The sequence below is a fragment of the Emydura macquarii genome, unplaced genomic scaffold, assembly GCF_026122565.2.
Source record: "Emydura macquarii macquarii isolate MOO-44397 ecotype Brisbane River unplaced genomic scaffold, CSIRO-AGI_Emac_v2 contig_1146, whole genome shotgun sequence".
Taxonomy (NCBI): Eukaryota; Metazoa; Chordata; order Testudines; family Chelidae; genus Emydura; species Emydura macquarii.
In genome coordinates this window covers 7293125-7310600 of record NW_027131283.1, presented here as the reverse complement: position 1 = coordinate 7310600, position 17476 = coordinate 7293125, and the positions used below count along the sequence as shown (strand labels likewise).

Here is a 17476-nt window from a genome sequence, read left to right as displayed (position 1 = left end):
TAATAGCAGGTTAGTCGGAGGCGGCTTCACCTGTAAAACTGGTCTTGGTGCTGCTTGTTTCATCGGTGCGAAAGTGGAGGAGATCGGTTTATTTTTTTACTCTTGATTCCACACCGGAACGCTGCGAGTCCATTGCTGCTGATGAACGGGTGGTAGCAGAGGAACCCAGTGCCTCAGATGTACTTAATCTTGGCACCGTTGGTATCATGAAGAGAAATTTTGCTGGTGAGCTCTTTTTTGCCAGTTCTCTCTGAGGTGGCGTTGAAGCTCATTCCCTCAAAGACTTTTCTATAGTTTGAGCTCTTCTGGTCTCCGACAATGAGGTTTCCTGGTCAGGGTCTGAAGCAGGTCTCAATGACTTTTCCATTAAGATGAGTTTAAGTTAGAGATCCCTGTCTCTCTTGGCTCTAGATTTTAAGTTTTTACAATGGGTATACTTTTGAGGTACATACCCCTCACACAGACATTGGACATCTTGAGAGTATCCATCTAAAGCTGGTATCACATCTCTGCAGGACATACTTTGTTTAAATCCTGGTGAGCCACGCATAGTGGCAGGTTCCCTGAGGAAAAGGCTATTCTACACCATGAGGAAAATGTTTCTTTTTAACTGGGTATACAGAAAAGGTAAGTAACTAATGTAACTTACTAATGTAAGTAAAAGTAACTAACTAATGCCTAAAACATATACTATATAAAGACTATCTAATTGTTAAAATGAGCTAAAGATATGAAATGCTGAGGGCCCTGTCTCAGATTGCAGACGTTTGAGAAGGAACTGAGGGGGTTGGGTCACACACACGCCAAGCAATGGCGCCATGAAATGGGGATGACATACGCATGACCCAGATGAAAACTGCTGGTAGAAATGACCAACTGAGGACATGAGGACATGCCAACACCTGAAGTGGAGCACCCACAGGGACACCACTCAAAGAAGAAGAGGTGAATGTGTTCAGATAGATGGGCTTAAGAGGGTAATTTTAGTAGATGAATTTCAGACAGGCTGGAAATGGGAAATGTTATGTGGATGTCAAGGATATCAGAGAGGAGGCGATTGCAGTAATCAAGATGAGAAATTAAGACTGTATGTACTGGGGGAGAGAAAAAAAAGTTGCATTAGAGTGGAAAGATTTGGTCATAGCCTAGATGTGAGAGGAGGATGGATGACAGGAAGGAATCAAAGGATGGATGGTGGTGTTGTAATGGAGAAGAAAGAGAAAAAGAATTGGTAGAAAAATAAGGTCAGTTTTAACCTTCTAAAAAGAAATGTCAGAGGAAGAAAGGCTGAGCTGTGGGAATGGATAAAAAAGAAGACAGATTAGCTGTGGTGAGGCACATTTGCAGGTCAACAGTATGTAAATGATAGGAGTAAAATATTTTGGTCATACAGCACATTATTTTTGGCTACTATATAATAACTTTTTAAAGTTCAAATCTGTTTCTGGACTTAGAGCTGAGAAAACGATAGAAACTAGCTTAGCATCTTGTCTTAATTTATTCAAAAAGGGATAGGTTTGCTTGTTTTAGCCTTAAGAGAATTTTTCTGAAAAATTCTCTTTTTCCTTTCCTTACTAGGAATTAAAGTTCTCGTAGATATATAGGAAGAAGCTGTATAGAAGGATCTTCTGTGCAGGATCTCAAACAATTCCTCCACTGTTCCAATCAGTAAATTGGAAAATCATTCAGCAAATTGAGAGATTAAAAAAAACGTAATAGATTAAATAGATATCTACACAGAGAAGGCCCCCTGAAGTAACACATCTTGATGTCTCTTCAAAAAACAGAAAGACTCCAGCAAGCAGAACTGTAACTCACCCAACTGTCCAAAGGCAAAAAGAACTCAATATTCAAGAGAAAAAGAGGCAACAAAGTGGGAGATCAAAAGAAACTGTGAGAGTAATATTGTTTGGAACTATTCTGATGTCCCATCAAACTGAGGTCTCAAAGGCAAAGCAGCGGAACAGTTTCTTCTGCCTCTGTTGCTTCACTTTCTGCCTGGAGAAATATGGCTGTGTTGGAGAGATATGTGGTATTGAGCAGGTAACTGTTTAAAAGGGATCTGCCTCCGGGATTGGCAGTTGTTCAACCTGTTTCAAAAGCAAGACAACTAAATCCTATAATAACAAGGGTCTTCCCAGATCTATGCTTATGATTCTTTGAATGTGAACAAGAATAGGACAAACCTCTCAGATATGTGGTGCTTATTATTCTTCCTCTTTTTTATATGCAGCACCATCTTTGGATCCTGCAACCCCAGAGAACTGGCACTCTTCTCGTTGGCTTCTTGGAAGCAGAATACACATCTAACTCACTTCACGTCCTTTGAGCCTACCCTTGTGCTGAGATAACTGTTGATGTGCCAAAATAATTCAGACAAGATTGCAGTGAAGTCAAGGGAGACATGGAGGAGCCCTTCTTCCCCTAGGAACGGCCACAGGCAATTTCTTTTGTGGGGCTACCAGACAAAGTCTACAGTCATGTCTTTCTCCAAAATAATGAAGACAAGCGTATTGGTCTGAGACTGGCATCCGTTCCATTACAGGAGATGTACCTCAAGCCTCAAATGCTTTGAATCTGCCATCATGAAATTCAAGCAGCGCTAACAGGAAAGTTAAGAACACCAAACTGATCAGAGCCAGCATTATGAACAAACCAAATTTCACATCAGCATGCAGACCAACGATTGTTAACCATAAAATCCTCTCTTTACTTTAAAAAAAATAATTTAAAAAAAATTCACAACAAAAAAGAAAATATTCTCTCTAATAAACTAGACTATGCAAGAAATACTAAATTACCTGGAGCCATGGGTTCCAAGACCACTACTACAGCAATAAGGAAAACAGTGTGGCCTCAACTGTCCCTCATATTCCCACACAGGCCCAAATGTCCAAATCCATGCGGGAACACTCTTTCAGCTTAAATGGTCACTGATTTTCAGAGGGCTCCAACTTAAATGTCAAGGCGTATGTGTATAATCGAAAATGTTCAAAGGAGATATTGATATTAAATAGGTTGCAGAAGGATGCATTTTAAAATCTCTTCAGTGCATCAAAAAGCACCACAAAGATACCATAGAGAGAAAAATGAAGAAAAATAAGTTACAATGTATTTCTGCATTGTATTTCTGGTTACAGGGGGCATCTGGCAAAAATTTATGCTTAGTTCCCTTTAAAGGCAAACTGCAAAGCAAAAATTAAAAGCTTTATAATAAACTTTAATTTATTTTTATAATGTTTATTTAAAGGACAGAGTTTTCAAGTTTGAAGTTTAAGCACCAAAAGGGAACTGCTCAGTTTTGTTATCCTGAAAGAAGCCTGATAAGCATACTAATCAAATAAAGATAATCTTGACGTTATATTCATTTCTATGTTAAATGTCATACAGATGGATGAATGGATACTTTGGTTAGTTAGCTGCAAAACAACAATCTGAAAATTTATTTGAATTAAATGTAAGTATTTTTACTTGAAGAAAAATTATGAAAGCATCAAAATATAAAAAGCCACAGAAAAAGATAACTGCTTAATATCTGTTACAAAATTAATTCCAGAAAAAAGAAGACACCGTATTTTACTAACAGTGAAATATCTTACCTAACAGCATCTGTGTCAAACTGCAGATTGGGTTTATCAATCAACCCCAAAGAATAGAGCTGATAGGCCAAAGCACACTTCCCCACCATGAACTGGGCTGTGTTAGTGCGATCTAAACAGTCAACACAATTGGTTCGAAGAACACCAGTCTAGGAAAGAAACAAGAATAAATGTGAAATCCTTCCATCAGTCCCCAGATCATTACATTCACGGTTATTCCACAAGGGATGTGTTCTCCTGATTTCCTAAGAATCCTATCAAAACCCAAATATTTAATTATATGTCATCTCAAAATTTTGTGTGAATTAATCAAGATCTTAAATAATTTAGGTTGCAATTGTCTATATTACAGCAAGCTGCAAAAGCCTCAATTTGGAAGGCTCTCACTATTATCATCTTCCTGAAACATTAAACTCTTCTTCCCTCTCATAAACACACTTATGATTTACTGAAAAAAATGTTGGGTGCTACTGCAATGCAAAAATAAACTTCCCACTTTTAAGTCTTGCTACTAAAACTGAAATATAAAAAGCAAAACATGCTGTCACATTGCTGTGGCCATAAGACAATTCATGGGCAACAGGTGTACAAATTCTGTTCAAGATTACAACCTGCATACCTTTCTTAACACCATCTGTGCATTTCAGTTCCATATGCCCCTAGAAGGATGGTATTTTATAATCTAAAGGGCTGGAAGTATTTATGCTATAAGCTATTATATAAAATATATTTTATATGAATGATATCTGATTTATGGTCTATTTTGTTAATGCACTAAAAATAGGAAGACGTGCAAGACTTGAAAATGTATAAATCAAGGCAACATTCAAATGGCTTACATGTTCTTCATTCTTTTAGAGAGATTAAAATTAGGCTCACCCAGCTGTTTATCCTTAAATATCAGACCCCTGATGTTCTGTTAATATGGAATTGGGTATTTGTTCCCTGATTTATGTAAAATATAAAATTATAAATAATCATGGTAGAAGGAAACAATGCTTCAGCAAAACTATCTTGTGTGCAGAATATGCAATCACGACATCCACATTTAACATCATAACTGGTAATTCTTTCACTATGCTATAAGTAAAGAGCAATATTTTGAGTCAAACAAACTGCCTTTTTTCTAATTTGTAACCATGATTGTAACCATGATACATGAAATATTCAACAACGTAGAGACAAGAATGTTTTTAAATACCTATTTCCTTGTATGTGAATTTACTATCAGAATGAAGTATGTTTATTTCTCACTCAATTATGCATTTTAATGTTTGAACAATGCAATCTTTCTATATTGAACAGTACATTTCTTCTGATTGCAAGACAAGTAAAAAAATTATTAAAAAAGTGATGTACTGTGTGGCTTGTTGCTTTACACGCTGTTAACGTTACAATATTAATGTTAGCAACATTCAGTGAGACTGATGCAACTATCAGTTTCAGAAATGGAAACTAATTTAAAATTTAAGAAGATACTTCCAGCAGCACAAGTTTTTTTAGCACCATCCAAGGACAGTGTTGACCTAAATCCAATCAGGCCTTTGGCCCCTACTATAATATAAATATTTATATTAATAAAGTACTGACTCAGAAGAAAGTCATCTAGTGAATCAAGAACAATACTTCCTGCAGCATCTCTGATAGATCGGACAGGACCCTTCCACAGAGCTACCAGAGCACTGACTTACATCAATAAAATTTAGTTGTAATAATAAACCAATATTATTTCAATACCTGTAAGCGACCAGTGGGAACAACAAAACCTCCCAGTTCATTCCATCTGGAAGGGAAACAAAATATCATACCTTATAAAGTTTATTTAATTTAAGGATATACATCATATGGATCTGCTCAGTGAAACCGAGGGAAGAATTCAATGACCTGTTAAAAATAGGCTGAAATTTCTCTGAGTGGTTGAAAATACGCATGAGTGGGTGAAAACAATACAGATATACATACCCAGTAAGACATGTGTTGCAATTAGCTTGCAATGCAAAATTCAGTATTGGACTAAATGCGTGCCAAGGCTCACAACAAATTAATCCAGGAAAGCCAAGTACAATGTTTCTCCCCACCCCCAAACCAAAACAGAAGTTATAGAACATATTAGAATACAGATTCCCACCACGTGGGGAAACTGATAAGATGAAAATATTATGTAACTAATGTTTATGGCCAGGTTAAAGGAATTTTCCTTAATAGGTCTAAAAAAAAAATTTAATAAAATACATCAAATACATAAATTTCAATTATGTCAAGTCAATGAGGGCAAAATTCAGTTTTCAAAGTAAAAACTGATTTCACACCCCACTTTGTCACCAATTTGAAAATTAAATAACTTATGTGAAGTTTAGAGATTTGGGAACATACAGTGTACTAGAACATGTCTGTAAAGTTCAAAAAAGTTATAATAAATACTAATTTTTGTTCTCTCTAGAAAATGTTTTTGATTTTTAAAAAAATTCTAAAAATATGAGTTTCTTACAATCACATATACAAGTTTCGATGACTGTATTTCCTGGTACCCTTTAGGAGAAGGCCTTCTTTAAATTGAAAATGTTCAGAGACTGCATATCTTGTTTTAAAGTATGCAATACCACATGAAGCGCATGCCCTGAAGCAGCAAAATGAGCTGTTCTTAGAAGGAAGAACTGTTTATTACATCTTCCGTGGATTCAGGAACTGTTTAAATATGAAGAGGGAAAATGAATATTTCAGACTTATTTTGTGAAGTGTTTATTATAGTGAGAACCACCAACTACACAAAATTTCACATGTACACATATTTACCATGAAGATTCAAGTAGCATAACAAGAGTCATATTTTACACGTGTTCAATGTGCAGATAATTATAGACTATGTCCCTTTGGTTGCTGTCTTTTTCATTCTAACTGGACACAATTATAATTTTCACACTACTGAAATCCTTAAAAAGCCATGTTACAGAGAGTAGTTATTGCAGGAACTTAGGAGTATTTCATATGTATAAATGATGTGTGTGTGTGTGTGTGCGCGTGCGTGCGTGCGTGCGCGCCCCTTCCCCCCCCCCCACATCCTACCCCTTTTACTTTTCTTGTTTTCATACATACTTCTCATCTGGCCGCAAGATGCTGCAATAGGAATCAGGACGATTTACAAAGAATCCCGTTTTCTTCACTACACTTTCTGCAATTACATTCAATCTGTCCAGGACGTTACACAGTTTGCTATGGGGAGAAAAAACAAACATTGAATACTCATTAATTTTCGCTGGTTGGAAAGCCTCCTGTCAATTTTCCTTGTAAGAAAATTTGCAGTTTATACCATCTCCATATTTACTGACCACACATTATGTCAATAGCAGTGTTTTCATGTCAGTTTTGATCACTTCACTTAATTAAAAAGGAACATTAATAAATGTTTTAATATTTACCATTCTACCAATCTTTGCGTCATCTGCAAATTTTATCAGCAGTAATTTTATAATTACTTCCAGATCATTGATAAAAATGTTGAATAGCTTCAGGCCTAGTACCAAATGCTGCAAAACCACGCTAGAAATACAGCTGTTCAATCATGAATCCCCATTGACAATACTTCCTGGATATCTATTGGTCATCCAGTTAATAATTTATTTAATGTGTGATTTATTAATATTGTATGTAATGTCAATTTTTAAAAATCAGAATATCATGTGGTGGTACTAAATTAAATGATTTCCAAAAGTATATTAACATCCATGCAGTTACCTTTAGCAACCAAACTTTAATCTCAAAAAATGAAATCAGATTTGTTTGACAAGATTTATTTTCCATAAAAACCATGTTGATGGGTTATATCACATTAACTATATTCCTATTTTACTTCTTTATCAATTGAATCACATAACCCCTCCTGCCCCTTATTTTGCCTGGGACTGATGTCAGGCTAATTGGCCTGTGTTACCTGGGTCATCCCACTTCCCCTTTTTGAATACAGGCACAACATTAGTATTCTTCCAGCCTTCAGAAGTTTCCTCTATATTCCAAGATTTATTAAAATTTAACGTTAGCAGGCCAGAGATCTTCTCAGCAAACTCGTCCAGGATTGTTGCATGCAAGTTGTCCAGGCCTACTGATTTAAAAATATTTATCCTGAATAGACATTGTCTAATATCTTCCTGAGTTACTAATGGACTGGAAAGTATTTCATCGTCCTCATAGGATAAGAGCCCATTATCCTGCTTCTTTCCAAATACAGAATAGAAATATTTATTGAACACTTCTTCCTTCCACTGCAAATATTACACACACTCTCAAGGAACTTTATCACAGTAAAATTAAAGGTTAACGATTTAATTCTGAAAGTCAAAAAAATCCTCAGCACAGATTCTTGAAATACAAAGATTCCTCAGATTTCAACTCCAACTTGAATTCTACTTTCTTCTTTAGCCATTACAGTCAAAGATGGCCAAACGCAATCTGGACATACTGTATATTGATCTCATGAACCAAACCATACCTACTTGGAACCTTGTTTGTGTTGACTCCTGCCCCTGCATATTGTTGGTAGGGTTGTAGTTACAGATACATATCAGGTTAACTTATCTTTTTGTGCCTGATATACTGGTTACAACTTTAAAATATTTAATTATTTTGGAGAAGGGAAAAAATAAGAAGATTTTGAGTAGCCAGAAGCCAGTTGGTCAAAACAATGTTCATTTTTACCAGGGTACATGCTGCCAAAACTGTGGTAGTAAAAATATTACAACTGATCCACATTGCATCAGTGTTTGAAGAGGATATGAAAAGATGAGTTATTACAAGTACATACTGTTTGAGAATTGCCTCTATACATTCACACTTGTAAGATATGGTGCTCCTGGTATTGAGCTGCAGAACTGCACTGAGAAGCTGTCTCTATTGGGGGTGTGCAATACAAATGACATTTTCCATTTTGCCCAGATGCAAAGAGACTGATTAATGATTGACCCCATTTGTGGAAAAAATGCTAAGGCAGGGCTCGACAAACCCAGGGTGTCAGGTCACCATGGTGCCTAGAAATTTAAGTCTGGTGTCTAGTTTTTTTCTGGGGGGAGTGGCTGCCGCCATCTGGCCAGGGCTCCCCAGCACTGGGCCCACTTTTTGGGAGAGGGGAAGGGGGCAGGGAGGAAGGGCCGGGGCCGGGAGGGGAGAGCGGCTGCTGTGCTCCGGCCAGGGCGCCCCGCCACTGAGCCCATGTTGTCTGGCTCCTTAATTTTTGGGCTGGCTCCTAGCTCCGAAGCAAATTTGTCGAGCCCTGTGCTAAGGACACTTCAACTTCAGAAAACTTGTTTCAGGAACTGTACACATTGCTCCTGCAACTTTCTGCTGAGTGAGTTTGTGTATATGTTCTCTTTACCGCTAGATGTATAGCCACTAGGTGAAACAGACAAACCACAGCCACAGTTATCTTGCTTCCAGGGACAGAATCTGGGAGTGCACTTCCCCTTTGCTTTCTGATGTAGTGCATGGCTACGGTGTTGTCTTTAAAAACATGATACTACAGGGAAGGGCAGAGGCCTTGAAGACCCACTGTGCTGCCATGAGGTTCCAGTATGTCGATATGGAGCCTGAACTCCTATGTGGTCCAACAGCTACGTACTTGGTGGTCCTGACAATGCACACTCCAGCCTGGCATTGGGGGTGATTGTGATACTGAAGAAGAAAGAGGCAAAGGGTAAAGAAAATGGAATGGTATCCTTTTTTGAGGACGTTATCTCTGTTCTTCTACTAATGAAGTTGTTGGGGTGCTTGGGGAGATATAGTTAGCTTTCTTTTGAACAGTAGGTGTGTGATGAGATGCTACTCACAGCTGTACAGGTTTAATTTGCAAGTGTATAAAAGGTTGATGTAAGTTGATGAGGCCATCAGGCGCAAGTCTTCATAAACACACAAGTTTTTCTTTATTGGGTGTCTTTAGCAGTTACCTGGGACTCTACATGCTTTAGGAATCTCTCCTCTGGAAGAAAGGCCTCACCTTGAGTGGTGTCTAGGACTGCTCCAGTGAAGGTGATACTTTCTCTAGGCAAATCAGAGATGATTTCTCCCTGGTGATTAGCACTTCCAGAGACTGCAGGAGGCTGCATATATAATGAATCTCAAAAGACAGATCCTGCTGAGAACTGGCCCTTGTAAGTCAGCCATTGAGGCATGGGTTAACAAACATGCCCTGATGTCTGAGACGTGTGTTACCAATGAGAGGCACTTTATAAAAACTCTGGGCAAGCCAAACAGAAGGACTCCGAACTAGTAATTTCTTCACAGAACTGGAGATACTTGATATAGGTGAGGTTTGATTGCCACATTGTAGGCATCTTTTAAGTTCCTAGGACAAGGAAGGAATGATGTCCCCTAGCATAAGTATCCTGAACATGAATATTTTTAAGAATTTGTGGAGATTTCTGAGGTGCAGGATGAGTGTGAAACAGTCACTCTTCTTGTAGATTACGAAAGAGGAGTAAAATCTTCTTGTGTTCCAGTGGGACCTCCTCTATGGTTCCCTTTTTAGAAATAAATCCATTTCCTCTAATGGGACTCTCATGAGATGAATCTCTGAAGGAAATGAAAATGACATGGCCTCATGCAGAAATACATGGAGTAACTACCGAGATAATGTCTAATACTCAGCAATTGGAGATAATCCTGTACCAGGTGCTGTAAAAGGAGAGAGAAGATCTTAAGGATAGAGGCAAAGGTGCATGGCTCTTCACTATCTGATCAAAACTGCTGTTTCAAGGCCAATGCTGTGGGCTGAGCTGAGGACTGAGGTGAGGAATCTTGCTTCTATACTGTTGTAATTTTTATTGGGAGCAAGTATAGACGACAACGATGACTGCTACCACCTCTGAGGCTTTGCATCCCCTGTTGTCCCAGGGAGTGAGATTGGTTTAGAAGCAAAACGTTGGATAGGAAGAGGATGAGAATTGAATAAGTCCTAAGAACTGTGTAGTGACTGGTTTTATTCTTTTCAAAAATTTTGTCAGTCTTATCACTAAAGAAGCCTATATCTTTGAATGGAAGGTCTTCAATAAGTCTTTGTGACTCAAGAGAAAGGCCAAAGATCCCAACCAAAAGTATCTTCTCAAGGCTCTGTCCATGGCCATAGTTCTCACATTCCTATCTGAGGCAACATAAGGAAAGTTTAATGAGTGTTTGACCATTGGTAAGTAGTCTTAGCAGCCTCTTTTTATTCCTCTAGTAAGGAGCCCAAAATGGGACTCATGGTTTATCATGGCACATGTTATAATTGGCCACACAAAAATCCAAGGACCTGGACAAATGTTTTCCTGCCAAAAGCATCTAGTTTTCAAACTTCCCTATCCAAAGAGGTGGAGTGAGGTGCCCCATTACTTTTGGCTACTTCTTGTGCTGTAGAGTAACATCATGTAGTGTGCCAAAAGGTGGTGCAGTAAAAACTGATGATCCTTATTAGGTACATTTTGTTAACTCTTTTGGGTACTGGTGGAAAGGAAAAAGAAGAGAGCATAATATTTCTGGCCAGATTAAGGCGGCCTGGAGTGATACGAATGAACAATTTATTCTTTGTTTGAAACTGCAAATGTCAAACAGGGAGTCAGATAATTATAATGTCGAACCATCCATTTGAAGTTGAAGGGCATTAAAAGTTCTCTCTAAAAAGTTGGCTGAATTGGTTTTTTTCTAGTAAGGGGGTGAAAATGATGAGGCTCCAATCTAATGCTACAGTGAAGTTCCATCATTCAATCACAGAAATGAAGGTCTGAAAGGGATTGTGAGAGGTCATCTAATCCATTCCTCCATACTAAGGCAGGATTAAGTATACCTAGACCACCCCAACAGATGTTTGTATAACCTGATCTTAGAAAACCCCAATATAGTCTTCAATTGGGAAGTCATATGATCCTTCAATGGGGGTCTCATTCCACTCATCTGATACATCAATTACACTCTTGTAGAGGTTGGGTTGTTGGTGTCAGCGCCAGCAGCATTCGTTATAACAGTGCAGGCTGAAAGATGGAGGCATTGGAGCCAACAACGGCTATGCACCATGGAGGGTATTGATGTTGAAGGAGAACATAGTGTCATGGAGGGGCTTTGGTGTCTATGCTGGTGCTGAATCAGATTTGGTAGCTTTCAACAGGGCTTTCATGGACTCTTGAATATATGGCCACAAGGGCAGCACTGAATGAGGTCCTTCCATTATGTCTGTACTAGAATCAACTGAAGGTGGCTGGACTCCAGTGAGTGAGGTGGTGGAACTTCTAGGGTCACATGACAGGTTGTACAGGACCCACACTGACTGACAAGGGGTTAACTAGAGCCTGAGGGCTTGTTATATAGGAAGGTATGTTAAACTGAGGGAGGTGTTCAAAGAAAGGAGCTCAGTGCAGTTGGGAGAGGAGACCCAGGAGAAAGGTCTGGAATTCCTTCTCTGTGGGAAGGGCCTGACAGAAGCCAAGTGGAAAGAGAACCTAAGATGGACCAAAAACCTCAAGCCTGGGGCAGACAGAAGTTGATGAGTTTGTTTCCATCTGGTTTTTAAGTTTTGCTGAGGGATTCTTGGGTGAAGTCCTGTAATCCGCTGCTCTGGAAGAAGAGTGAGGCTAAAGAGGCGCCCACAAGGGGTGAAAGTTGTATGGATTACTCCTATTTCGTCAGTTATTTGTTTGGGATAGCAATACTCCAAAAGGGGTGAAATTACAGTGCGACCTGACTGGAGGGTTAACACCAGGAGAGACCAACAAAATCCCAAAAAGAAGAACGAGGCAAAGTCGCTGATGCAGTGTCACACCACAAGAGGAAGCTGATGACAGACCAAATTTGAGGGTAGCTGTTGTATTAATTTAGACAGTACATGTGGGCCAAAGGCATTAACATGACCTATTCGCTGTCTAATGTTAAACCGTTTAAAACAAGGTTTGAGGTTTTCTATATAGAGTATAGTACCATGGCAAATATACCACTAAAAACCTTTTTAACCTTTTATTAAAGATACAGGAAAAGAAGGAAAAACAGTTAAAGCATTTGAAATGTAAATTAAGTAAGGCTTTTATTTTAATACCATCCCTTGTTCCTTCTTTCTTTAACTAGAGAGATTCTTCACTTTTGACAGTCTCATAGAAGGTATTAAAGATGGTAATAACTGTCCTTTTTAGGGAAAAAAGAAGAAGTTTAATTAAATGGGCTGGAGCTGTTACTGCTGCTGTTGTTAAAGGCAAATACCATTTCCTAGAAGAAAAAACAACACGCACGCATGAACCCACATAGCACAGAAAATAATAGCAAAGAGAAAATGCAGCTTCTGCCTCTGGTGTTTGCTGTAACTTGTAACCTCAGTGCTGGAAAAACAGATGCATAGCACATGGTCTTATCAGCCACTCCGAGACCTGGTGAACTAGTATCAGCATCAGACATTGCTTTATGCTTCCTCTTTCTGGTCAGAGTTATTGTAATGTTGAAAAATATGTAGTGTTGGCTGGTTAAGTCAGACTCTTATCAGACAGAAGGAAAAGCGAGAAATAGGAAAGAAGTAAGAGAGGGAAGGAAAAGGACACAGTGGAAGGGGCAGACAAATTCTCACATCTCTGGTCATGTTTGAGAGTTAGCTGGAGCCAGGGGAGGTGGTGGTCATCATGTCCCTCTTTCAGGCCTGGTCTGGTCAAGACATCTCTCAGGATCAGGATGATGAAGGCCTGGGGATCCCATGAGATGGTGGGGGTGGCAACCATGATGGTGAGGCTTACTCCAGTAGCCAATTTTTCTCCCAAAGTCTCTTTCTTTAAAGGCCCCAAAAGTGAGCAATGGGAGGAATAGCCCCTCCTTTCATTATTTTGTCCATGACCAATTAAGACTAATTTCCAACACACCAGTTTTGGTTCACTGATTGCTGATCCTCTACTCTTCTCATTTAGCAGTAATAATAGTGACTCAGTCCTTGAAGTATTTCAGTAGGCTTTTTTGTTTGTACTAATTCAGTCTGTCTCACTTTTTAATCTTTTCCCATAAACATTTTTGTTATAGGTTATTGTGACATTCCATGAACTTTCATTCACTGCTGAGCTCACAAATAGGGCAAATTTGTAGGCCCAGTTATCACAACAGAACCCATTTCTTGAAGCTCCCACAGAGCTCATGGCCTGGCGATTAACCAAGGTAGATATTTAGGCTATGATAACCCATACTATGCTAACTAAAAATTGTTAATTACTGAAAGAAAAATAAAGACAATTAGATTATAACATTCTAGGACACAAAAGGAGGGTTCAGTTAGCTCTCTACAGAAATTGATACAATTGGAGGATATTGCTGCCTTACATAGGGTAGGGCAATGATGTTACCCTTGTCCTAGATCACTCATGAAGCTTCCAACTGACATGGCTTTTCAAGGAAATTCCACAGAGTCAACATCGCATGTGCCATATACCACAAACAGGAATGCACAAAGGCTCGCAAAGAAAAAAAAAACCCACAATATTTTCAAAATTAGGCTGAAACAGCAGCTTTGATTACTACAGATAAAGATACTGGTGGAAGACAAAAATGGCACGTGTCATAAGGCCAGGAGAGGTGCAAATCATCTGGCTGATTACATTTTATTGTGATGTATTTTTTAGATGATTAGAGAAATTTAGACGGAGTCATATACTGTCAGAATAGGTAGTTCTGTTGAAAATCGATAAGCTTCATGAAATCAGATCAATTTCACTTGAATTTCGTTTTGGAACAGACCTGGAAAAAAAGTTCTCATTCTGTCAAAATATCCTACCTGAACATTTTTGGAATGGTACATTTGATTTTGTTTTGCCTTAAAATTACTATTTCAAAATTTAATTTTGTATTATATTATAATACAAATAAAAACAAAATGCTTTTATCAAAATATTTCTATTGACCTGTAAAATAAGGCTTTTTTTCCCAAAATTTTCCTTTGGAGAATTTCAAAATGTTTGGTTTTCACTCCCATTTGGAAAAACCAAATTTTGAAATATCAAAATCCTTCAGAACTTCCATCCTTCTCATAGCTTTAAAAATTCTCTGATCTCTCAAAGCCACCCTCACACTGGCAAGACATAAAAAGAAATTTTAAAAATATTTCTCTGTCATTGACCACTTATGAACTATGATGATATCCATACGAGAAAGAAGTTGCCCACCTTTTTGTGTATTTGGCCATGTCCCAAGGAATATAAACAATAGCATGTTCTGGGGGTAAAAACTGATTGAGGTATGTCACAGCACCAACAAGTTCTTCACTCAGAATCCTTTCATGCTTTCTTTTTTCACGTTCCTTTATCAAAGCCAAAAAAAAAAATAGCATTAACTTTTTTGAACTAATTGGTATAATTTTAAATGTTTGTATACAATCTCTCACAAACCCCCGTACCAATCCTATCCCTGATTTTAGTATTTCATATTTTATAGGTGTAAGAGAGGAAGAACAAACAGCATGCATAAGAAAATGGGGGGAAAGGAAAGTGTTTATACAACATTAAGGCAGATAGTTATAAACATCAGGAAATTCACTGAAGTTTTAAAGAGGAATATTAGGCTTTATAATCTATGACAAACAGAATTGTATTATGCAATATATTTATCCAGAAAAATAAGAATAGCCATACCATAGATGTGCCGCAAATATGGTGGATTTATTTAAATCACTGATTTTTGTTGTAATTTAAATCAGCAAGCAGGAAACCTTGATTTAAATCATCATGTTTAATATGTTTTAATGAAAATATACTGTACCTATACACATTTATTTAAGCAATTACATTGCTTAACTAACGTTTATTCAGACTCTCAATTTTTGCTTTTTTATTATATTAGATAATAGTGAAAAATGCCTCTCTTATTTACTAGATTAATTTGTTACTTTTGATTTGTGTCAAGCGCTATTTGAGTAGAAATTAAAATTCAATTAAAACACTCAAAAACCACACTTTATTTTATTAGTCAAATAAAACTCTCTCTACTATCTCTGCTGGATACACACACAAAAAATTTAATAACATTTGCTTTGCTTTTAAAACTAACAGAATTATTAAACAAAGAAAGATTTCTCTTTAGTTAGTGAATTGAACTGATTGTTTCTGATCACCATGCCCTTCAAGATTTTAGAACTGGTTGATCTCATTCTCTCACACCTGATTTTTATCCAAAGATTGGAAGAGGAAAACAAACTTTGTTGCTTTTTCCAACTCCCAAGTGGTTTAACTTTGACTGAACCAGTCACTGAACTGAACTAGTTGAATGAACTGAAATGAAGAAAATATTCTCTCTGCACCTGCAGAAAAGGCTAGTGATATGCTTAAACCGGATTTTGACTTCAGCCAACTCTGGTTCCAGGTGCTCAGCCAGTGATTTTCACTGTTCAGTGGTGGCTTTCCTTTAAAACCTGGCAACAAACATGTACTGTTTAATTTAAAAAAAAAAAAAAAAAAAAAAATGAAATTATTGTAATCAACATAAGCTGCCAATTTCAAGTTACATTATAAATAGGATTTGGTTTTTTTTAAATAAATAAATTTGTATTCAACTGAAGTAAAAAAAATCAATTTTGAATGGATTTATATCCGCCCTGGCAACAAAGAAATTAATAATGGTGCTGGAACCTGAACATTTTGTATTTGATTTTTTGAGATTTTTAAGCATGGAGTCTTAAGGTTACATTAAGAGAGCGGTTTCATTTTATTGTCTAGGTAACTTTTTAAGAGGACAGAAAAGAGAAAAAAGGAAGGAAAAAGAACAGTTACTTACCTCGTAACTGTTGTTCTTCGAGATGTGTTGCTCATGTCCATTTTGAACGTAGGTGTGTGCGCGTGCCACATGCACCAGTGCCAGAAGTTTTTCCCTAACGGTACCTGTAGGGCTGGCTCTAGTGCCCTCTGCTGCGGCACGTGTATATGCTCACATATATGGCGCTGCCGGCCCTTTCCTGCTCAGTTCCTTTTTGCCAGAACTCCGACAGAGGGGACGGAGGGTGGGTTGTGGAATGGACATGAGCAACACATCTCGAAGAACAGTTATGAGATAAGTAACCATTCTTTCTTCTTCGAGTGCTTGCTCATGTCCATTCTGAATGTAGGTGACTCACCAGCTGTACTTCCGGAAGTGGGCGGAGTTCATGGTCGTGAAGATTGCAGAACCGCTCTGCCGAATCCCACATTGTCCCACGCTTGCTGTGTAACGGCATAGTGGGACATCAAGGTATGCACAGATGACCACGTAGAGGCCCAACAAATATCCTGAATAGATACATGTGACAGGTAGGCTGCTGAAGACGCCTGAGTTCTAGTGGAATGGGCTGATAGGAATGCTGGAGGCGCAGACCTGGCATGTTCATAACAGGTGCGAATGCAGGCTGTGATCCAGGACGATATTCACTGCACGGAAATCGGTTTGCCCTTCATCCTATCCACAATTGCCTCAAAGAGCTGCATGGACAGCATAACGATCTGGTCTTGGTCCTATTGATGTAGAAGGCCAGACCCCTCCTTACATCGAGTGAGTGCAGATGCCTCTCTTCACCAGAGCTATGAGGTTTAGGGCAGAATACTGCCAAAAAGATGTCCTGTTAAGGTAGTCTCCTACTTTCATGTTAAGGAGGAATGCTGGATGAGGGCGGAGCCAGACTTCATCCTTGAAAAACTGTGTATAAGGTGGCTCTGAGGTCAGGGCCTTTATCTCCGAGACCCCGTGTGCAGAAGTGATTGCTACCAAGAACGCCACCTTCCAGGACGGATGCATGAGCAAGCAGGAGGCCAACGGTTCAAAGGGCGAAGCAGTGAGCTGAGACAGGACAAGGTTCAGGTCCCACTAGGGAACTGGCTCTCTGAGGGAAGAGTCTTTCCAGCCCCTTGAGAAATCAAGAAGTAATTTCATGAGAGAAGACCGAT

General features: G+C 38.4%; 1 protein-coding gene across 1 annotated transcript in view; it reads right to left on the bottom strand.

The window, feature by feature from the left end:
* FIG4 (FIG4 phosphoinositide 5-phosphatase) overlaps positions 1-17476 on the bottom strand; it is a 156238-nt gene that overhangs the window by 68770 nt on the left and 69992 nt on the right. Inside the window, exons 11-14 of the mRNA XM_067546584.1 lie at positions 14735-14868; positions 6693-6809; positions 5337-5382; positions 3600-3748 (exon numbers count right to left, since the gene is read on the bottom strand). Of these exons, the coding sequence (XP_067402685.1) occupies positions 3600-3748; positions 5337-5382; positions 6693-6809; positions 14735-14868 (446 nt within the window). The remainder of the gene's footprint in view (positions 1-3599; positions 3749-5336; positions 5383-6692; positions 6810-14734; positions 14869-17476) is intronic.